Source organism: Ipomoea triloba, chromosome 14 (genome assembly GCF_003576645.1).
Source record: "Ipomoea triloba cultivar NCNSP0323 chromosome 14, ASM357664v1".
Taxonomy (NCBI): domain Eukaryota; kingdom Viridiplantae; phylum Streptophyta; class Magnoliopsida; order Solanales; family Convolvulaceae; genus Ipomoea; species Ipomoea triloba.
In genome coordinates this window covers 6,043,820-6,052,663 of record NC_044929.1, presented here as the reverse complement: position 1 = coordinate 6,052,663, position 8,844 = coordinate 6,043,820, and the positions used below count along the sequence as shown (strand labels likewise).

Below are 8,844 nucleotides of genomic sequence, written 5' to 3'. Positions count from 1 at the left end.
TGGTCTAAAAGCATACACATGGTTGGAAGATTTCCTAAAATAAACAAGGAAGAAACAAGTTCACTTCTGACCCTACCCACAGGTCCTAGTGCTATGAATTATCTTCAGTTTACTAATTTCTTTTGAAGAAACACGGTCAATATTGATGCCTTTTTTTTTTTAATGAATCCTGCGGTATGACAATTTAGGTGCCTTGTCTACTTACAATTCAATAGTTGCAGTTTGCTCATCTATTTTCCAATACATCTTCAGTCAGTCAGCCAGCCTGTCATTTAAATGTTTGTCCCAAATCGACTGATAAGCATGGAGTCCTGGGTCCATTGACATTACTTGGTATCATTAGTTATCTGATTTTGGGACCAAGGGAATACTTCATGTCTCTGAAAAACATTGATATTTTCTCAGCTTTATCGGCTGAAAGGTCCGTGTTTTTCAAAATACACTCCTTTGTTGCTTTGGCTATTGCTTCAATTGAACCAATGGCTTGGTTGAGCTGAAAAAAAAAAAGGAACACAGTTAACTTTACATTCGTCAAAGAAAGGTTAGATAAGAGTGCAGGCATTAAATATCATTCCTGGCTTCTAGCTTGAGCAACCAAAATAAGTTCTCATACGAAAGTAGAGAGGAAAAACTGTTGTTAAAGCTTATAGGTCGTACTATCATGGAATGAGTAGGTCCACTACCTGAGGGTGTGTAGGGTAAACTGCACCTTGTGATCTTAGCCAGTACAAGATCGAGGTAAGCCCATAGCTATGTACTATCATGGAATGAGTAGGTCCACTACCCGAGGGTGTGCAGGGTAAACTGCACCTTGTGATCTTAGCCAGCAAAAGATCGAGGTAAACTAGCCTAAGTTGCCATAGCTAATGGGCTCAAACCAAGAGGGCTGAGAATCGAACTCGTGACCTTGTGGTTACAAGTTTGTATCCTTAGCTATGGGTTATCCCCATAACAAGTTTATTCTGAGATCACAAAATGAAGGCAACACCAGTTACTCATGTCAGAACTTAGAAACTAGATGTGGCTCAATTGCGAAAGAAAGTGTAACAATTCCTTAGAAAATTGACAGCAATAATTCAACACAAAATGATGATTAACAGAAGTTCTTACTGAATTTGCATCATGCTTATCAATGCCAGGAATTGCCGAGACAACTTTGAGATAGGCATCCATTGCTTGAACTGATTTTTCCTTCTAACAATGTAACAGGACAACTTAAATTCACATAAAATGAAGAATGCAATATCAGTAAAAAAGGAAGCAGTCTGAAATCTAACCTCAGCTTTCAGTTTTGCAACTGCATCTTGCCGCTTGCACACTGCAATTAGTAGCAGTTGCTATAAAGATATGCATAAAACTTTGATCAATCATCAAGAAATGAGGCCTTACCCCCACGAGCATGTGCAATCTTCACGATCTTTTCCATGCCCATCTCTAAATATTTCACTGGAATAAAAGTTGGCTTTCCAAGTTCCATACCATACCTTCAACAAAAATAATAAAACTTTGCACAAAATAAGTTTCTGCTTGTTAATACACTATACACTATGCACAATGCAGTTAAAAATAAAAGCAGAGAGGAACTTACTTGAAGTAAGAGCAAATGAAACAATCATTTTGTTCCTGGGTTGGGAGGGTGACAACCACATACAGGTTTGCAAATTGTTCCTTTAGTTTCTGGACTCTGCTATCAACAAGACAAGATTAGCTAAAGGTGCAAATGATCAACTAGAAAAGCAAATATCCAAAAGTTACCTGCAAAATATTGATTTTGTTTCCACACCATCCCAATTAGTCACAAAAATGAATGCCACAGACAAACCACCACAGTTAATGATAAAATCCTGTTAACAACCATAGTTTAGTAGCACATGGAGGACCAGAGACAGTGAGCTGAAATCAGATATTTACCGGTGCTATTGGCACAAAATTCAGACGAAAAGAGTTTTCCTGTAAGAAGCTGGAGATGAAATTAATAAAAGATGGGTGTTGCTCATCCCTCCAAGTGTTACTCACCATACACACCCCATTGCAACCTGCATGAGGAATTATTAAAGGGATTGATTAGATTTAAAGAAAATTTGAGGAGATAATGTAACAAAACTACACCACTCTGATCAACAGTGACTGAAGACATAAAAGATCTATATATGAACAGTTGAATATCATTTAAAGCTTTATGAACAAGATTTCAAAATGGAAAATTATGTTGATGCAATCTACTTTAGGATACAAAAAAGGAGAAAACCTTATCCTGTAAGTGAGAAATCATCAGCAACTAAAAGATGACTATTGATATCGCATGTACACATTGCTAGTGGAAACATAAACCATAGAACTTATCATATCAGAACTAGAAAGCATCAATGAATTCCATCACTACAGAATACGGTTGGTAGAGAAATTTGATTTATGTTCATTAGGAATATAGTGTCCTAGACTCCTAGCTCCTAGTGCATGATAAATAGATGATGAATAAAGCTTCTTGAAAAAAGGAAACCAAATGGACTAGCACAACATTTGAAAAATTGCTAATTTCATGTCACTTCACAATTCATGATTCAAAAATGCTGCAAACTTGTGTGTTGTTGATATAGAGAAATGCAATGTTTTGACTGTACTTATGCCTTAAAAATCCACAAATGAAAATTCGAGCTTTAGCTCCCCAAAATTTTTAAGCTATGGTTGGTCGAAAAACTATGAGTTTATTGGAACAAGTCGATTTATCCACACATCCAATTTTCCTTTCTGACATCTGAGGAAGAGCGCTTAAAATTTTACACAGAATTACAAAATCAAATTTGCAAGCCCATTGTGAACCATTTCTCTAGCTAAAAATTACTCAATGCTATTGCTGATAAATATTCTCTAGTAAGTTTAGCGCAATTTAGAGGTTTAAGGCATCGAAGTGTCAAATTGCAAAATGAACAATTCTGCTGGTATCCACAAATCCGAAAGCAAAATCTCAAATCAGAACACTCATATTCAGCTTTAAAAAACATTAGTTTCAGCATCACGAAGCAAATTTTTACACTGAACAACATTAGATCGAATTTAATGGAGATTTTCAATGCAACAGAACGCAAATGCAGAACGCATCAGAATCGATGAGGAAGAATAGAGAATAGATACAAAACGACGATAGGATTGAAGAAATGGAAGTGGAACAATACCAGAGTTGGATAAGCTAGAAGGATTCGGAAATGGCTGCCTGTAACCGCCACTCATCTGTTATCTTCGAGTCCGTGATGGTGAGAGAGAACAGATGAGATCTCCGGCATTTTTTTCGACTATATATACTCGACTTCGAGAACCGCGAAAATTGAAATTGTTTCTCCCTTTCTTTCTTTTTAATTTTTTTTAATATTTTAAATAAAATAATAAAAATATATAATTATACAATTCTACTTATTTTCTAGAAAATGAACCAAACACATAAAGACAATTTTTTAGAATACATCCAAATACGGCAAATGAACCTAGTTTCTGAAAAACGACTCATTTTCTGGAAATCATTTTACTCCTTTCCAAACTGACCCTAAAAATAAACCTATTAATAATACGAGTATTAATTTACTATTGAGTTAATACATGATTTGACATTGACTATTAAGATTTTACCACTTTGATATAGACTTCAAAATTTGCTCAATTTCATTTTTAATTATGCAATTGTTAATCAAAATGGTTCTAAAAAGAGTTATTTTAGTTTGGACAAATAACTATTTTAAGTAAAAGCTACATAGTTAAAATAAAATTAAATAAATTTAAAAGTTGAAGGTCAAAGTGATGAAATCTTAATAGTTGAGGGACTAAATCATGCAATTTTTTTTAACCCATTTACTATTTTACTCTAGATTCGGAATTAAAAGGGTATCTTTTGGTCAGTAAAATATGATTAAAATCTATGAGTAAAGTACTAATCTTGAATTTTCTTTTTAAAAAAAAAAAAAAAAAAAAAAAAAAAAACGACAAACAATAGTCTTGAAATAAGCCAGGATTGAAATTGAACGTCTCCGCAGTCCCCTGCACAGAAAATGCAATGGACTCAAGCTTGAAAGTGAACTATCTTAACTCCAAACGGCCCTCTAAAGCTCTCATTTTCGACCGCCGCTATGGTTGGGTGTAAGCTTTCTAACCCGCCGCACTTCCTTCTCCCCCTTGTTTATGTATCTATCTTTATGTCTGTACCAGTTAACATTTATCTTTGTTTGAATACACAATTCTTTGCGGTTTTCAGGTTTGATGAGTGGAAAGATCCATCAGAACAGGCCTTAGAGGGTAGCCGTGGAATGTAATTTACTTTATCATTTTAAATTGAATTGGATTTTTATTCTCTTGACTGAACTTTTTTCTGAAAATGTTCCTAGATTTTTCGTTTCTCTAAACATTGTTGTTTGCTTTGTTTAAGGTTCTGTGTTTTGCCTTTAGCAAAAGCTTTGTTGAAGACGGCTTCACAAACGGTACATAGCTTTCTTTGTCTAATTATTCAGAAAAATAGTTATTTTCCCCTCTAGTTTATTTTATTACGGAGTATTTATTATATTTTCCTATGTTGATGTGGATTTAAGGTTCATATTCACTGATTTGTGATTATGTTTGATCTCCATGTTGTTCATTTTAATTGTGGAAATCTATTCTAATAACAAATATGTGAGTAATAAGTCAGTATAGGAAAGGGTTCCTGAGCATTTTGTGCAAATTTGAGGGCTTGGGGTCTGTATTTGGTGTTAATTCAAAGTGTAACAGAGATTGGTGTCAATTCAAAGTGTAACAGAGATGGATATAAGCATATGGTGTATCTAATCACATTTGTCAAAAAAGTGTAGGTGATATTAGCAATGCTATCATCTCAATTAGCAAGAAGGCAAAAGGTCGGTTCCTAAAACAACTGTACATGAGTAGTTAATGTGGTCAGAAGTTCTGTTTAATTACCAAAATGCCACTTGAGCTAGAAGATGAATACAACTCCAATTCCAGCAGATTCTAGATAGATTAGTAAATTAGTTGCCAAGTTTGGCTATAAATAATGATTGTAAATATTTGCAACCAACTATGAGGGATATGATGACCTAATTGTGTCCATACAACCTTACTTGCCATTTTACATGAACAAAAACAAAAGGCATATTCCTCAGTCTCCTTATGACCTCATCAGCTTTCATGAGTGGCTTGCAATTTGGCAGGTTTTTTCTGAGGAACTTAATCTACTTTGAAAACGTAGTTTCAGATCAAACTGTTAGGAAATAGACAGGAGATGATAATCCAATTTTAAAGAACTGAAGTGGTGGCTCTTGAAAACTTTGGGACATAAATTTAAACTTGCTTGCTTTTCTTGCACAAAGGTTGCTTAAATTTGTTTGGAATGCCTTCATGTCAAACAATGCTTGATTATTTCTTGTGTTTATTCATCTGAGTTCAGAACAAAGTCCCAGCAAAATGCTTGTAAAGAGGTGAACTGGAATAAGTGGGCTCATCCATCTGTGGAAGTTTTTCAGGAACACTTTTATAACTTTGACCCAAAGTGGATTCTGAAAGGAAAACTTTTGCCTCTTTAATTCTTCCATCCACTTATTCTTGCTAAATCTAGGGTATTTTTAATGATTATGGTGCTTGAAAAAACAAGTTTAGCAAGGAACTTTCCTTTAAAACCCAATACCACATGTTTCTCAAATGGAATTTGCAGCTGAAGCAGTAGAAAGGACCAAGAACGGCAAGAAGTAAATGTACCAGTATGTGTAGTTAAAGAAAAGTTGTGAAAAAAGTCAAAAACAAAGGATTCCAAGTAAAAACCCCACTGGAAATCAAGAACCAAAAACTCACCAGAGGTATAGAAAAAAAAAAAAAAGAAAAAAAAAGAAAAGAAAAAAGACCTCCCTAGTTGTTTTGATCAAAGAAAATACAACTTGTACTAAATGAAACTAAAATCTTGGATCTATGTTCTGTGAATGATCACCTGGATCTTAAAAAAAAAAAAAAAAAAAAAAAAAAAAAAAAAAAACTCCATAATGGGCTGTTTATGAAAATTTTATGGAAAAACCCAATTACACACTGACCAGCATGTGATCATTATACATCCAGGGAGGATAAATTTTGTCAACTTTCCTGTAGATGTAGGATGATAATTTTCCAAATTAATAGTTAGGTGCCAATTATGGAATACCACTATAGTCACTAGGCAGTGTAACCAGAATTAGCTCTACAAATGTCCAAATTTAATGTCCTTCTGGCCTTTATCCACACAGATATATGCTGCTGCCCTTACATACTACCAACTACCTTTTCATGTTTCTGTGTGTTGGAGAGGAGGGAGGGGATTATGGGGCTTCTATGAATTGGCTGGTAACTCTATTTCACTTCCACCAAAGTTGCCTTCATCTTATTATGGGTTCTCGTGGCTAAGAGTATATTTCTCAGTATGGAAATTGATAAAAGAACTATTGCTTCCAAGGACCATAAGGCCTTAATGCATTGCTACTTGCTAGTGGCTCAAAACCTTGCACTTTCAATGGATTTTTAAAATCATTTTAGGATTTGATTCTATGGAACCCAAAATATCTGCCTGATTTGGATACCTAAATTCACATGTTAGGACTAAAAGGCAGGGATGTGTAATGTGTTTTCCATTTCAAGGACTACTATTTAATATTTATATTATTATACTAAAGTTTTCTCTTGTAATTTGATTTATGAAAAAAAAGGAAGCTTCAATTGGTGATAATGAATCCTATTGGTGACTCTGGAGTTTGCATTTCTATTTTCAAATTGCTTTACTGTTCTGTGATTTTTGTGATAGCATCTGCCTGACCTGAACCAAGCTGTAGTGTTAGGCTTGACATCCTTGTGGGGTTGTATGCCTAGGTTTCTGAACATTTTTGTGGCTTTCCATTTCACAAGTCACGATTAATTATATTGGTTAATATCCTTTAAAACTGCAATCACCTTTAGCAATTGTAACAATGAATTTTCAGTTTCTAGCCATATCTGTGTTTCCTTAGTTTTTTGTTTAACGAGGAACCCCACAACCCTTTTGGGTGTGGGTAAACCTCGCCCCATAGCTAACCGGCTCAAACCAGGGGCGCAAGGATTCGAACTCGTGACCTTGTGGTTACAAGTGTGGATCTCTTGTTGTTTTGGCTGGGGTAACCCCCTGTGTTTCCTCAGTTGTCATTGGCACTTATTATGATTGTTATTACCAAGGAAACATTTGGTTCATGTTCCTTGTATAAATATGCTTTTATAGATTGATTCTGCCGCCAACACTGCTGTCAAAGTTCTTGAATCTCCCAACTCGCTTTCACCTGAAGTGCTGCAGACCAGCATCAATGATCAACTCCACAAAATCGCATCCTCTGCGAAGAAACTGGAGTTCAGTATGATGAAGTTTAAGAAAAATTTCAGATGGGAGTTAACTACCTCCAACCTTCACGGAGAAAGTCACAAGACAGCGCCTTGCAATCCTTGACGGCTAATTGTGTCCAGTCTTAACCACGACAGGCTGATGAAGGAGGCTACAATTTCGCCTGTTCTGGGCTGTTTCCTCCTAGCTGCTTGGATATCCTCTTACTATTTTCCTTTTGTTGGGTGTATGCCCGTGACTATTATCAGTTAGACACACATGTTATTTAAACAAAGACAGATATCCTTGTGAATGAATCTTGGTGTTAACATGTTAAACTTCATGCTAGTTCAGGCAATATAGGACATCATAAGAGAGTGTAGGTCTGTAGCTGCATTTAGCGTTGTTTTGTAGCTGGAAGACTTGGTAGACTGTTAGGATTGCTAGAATTGCGAATTGCGAATATTCAATAAGATTCAATAATCATTTATACAAAAATGTCTTAGTGAGTCCTAGGTAACGGTCGTGAGATCGGAGTGCTCCTTGAGCAAATCAAGCACTCAAATAGTCATGGTTGAACCTGCGCCATGATTGACCTTGCCTTGGCCGGCCTCAAGGTCGACTCTTGGCTTGTCTATTATGTGGTATCGTTCACCATTCTCAATTTGGGCTCACACTCCATTATCAAGCTTGAATATTTAAGTTGGACCCAATATATCCATCATATAGAAAAATATATTTTCAAGATTTCTATTCCATCTCAAATTTACTTCATGAACTGAATTTGTTATTAAAAAAAAAAGCCATATACTACTTCATTGAGAGAAAAGTTACTTCTTAGTTAAGACCTTTGCAACTACAACTTATAAATCGTTCTCTATCAAAAACAACGCTATACCGCCTATACCCAATGGCGAAGCTATGTTCATTTGAGTGGGGTCAATTGACCCACTCAAATTTTATTGTTTATTACATATACATGTATATACTTTGAGAAATCTTAAATTTGACTTGGCTAAAGTAAATATAATAGTGGCAAACATATAAATAGAAAATTTGAGAGTAATATTAAATTTAATATTTTTGACACCACTGAGTTTGAATCTGATTCCACCATTTTACTCATTTTACCTGTGTTGTTTATTATTCATTAATCAAATTATTTTTTTTTAGTATTTTTAAATTTAATTGTCTTGTGTTTATAGTATTTTAATGTAGTTTCTAATTATATAAATCTTATATACTAATATTAAATTTAATGTTATAATAAATTAATTAAAATTAACTTTAGTAAAGTATCATTAATGAAACTAGACACATAAAATGATACAGTTTCGTGGTCCCGAAGCAAGATCCCCAGGCAGGAGGCAGCCACACACCATTACCATAAACCATTAGTCCATTATTATGAAAAATTAAGAAACGAAAAATAACTTAAAAAGAAAAGAAAAACTACACGTGCCTCAACAACGAACACAATTTTATCCATCCTGATACCTCTAGAA

General features: G+C 34.8%; 2 protein-coding genes across 3 annotated transcripts; one reads left to right on the top strand and one right to left on the bottom strand.

Moving 5' to 3' along the window:
- Positions 1-3,277, bottom strand: LOC116005260 (protein PARTING DANCERS). Of its 2 annotated transcripts, none has more exons than XM_031245522.1 (8): positions 3,174-3,277; positions 1,912-2,036; positions 1,756-1,844; positions 1,589-1,684; positions 1,390-1,484; positions 1,278-1,318; positions 1,111-1,194; positions 1-493 (listed from the first exon to the last, which is right to left on the bottom strand). In XM_031245522.1, the coding sequence occupies exons 1-8, from the start codon at positions 3,226-3,228 to the stop codon at positions 344-346; spliced, it is 735 nt and encodes a 244-aa protein (XP_031101382.1). In that variant the 5' UTR covers positions 3,229-3,277; the 3' UTR covers positions 1-343. The 2 variants fall into 2 exon arrangements, with proteins under 2 accessions (XP_031101382.1, XP_031101383.1); XM_031245523.1 differs by having other exon boundaries at positions 2,017-2,036; positions 3,174-3,228.
- A 729-nt stretch (positions 3,278-4,006) lies between these two features.
- Positions 4,007-7,709, top strand: LOC116004170. Its single transcript, XM_031244103.1, has 4 exons — positions 4,007-4,125; positions 4,241-4,294; positions 4,412-4,463; positions 7,244-7,709. The coding sequence occupies exons 1-4, from the start codon at positions 4,043-4,045 to the stop codon at positions 7,463-7,465; spliced, it is 411 nt and encodes a 136-aa protein (XP_031099963.1). The 5' UTR covers positions 4,007-4,042; the 3' UTR covers positions 7,466-7,709.
- Positions 7,710-8,844: the final 1,135 nt, after the last annotated feature.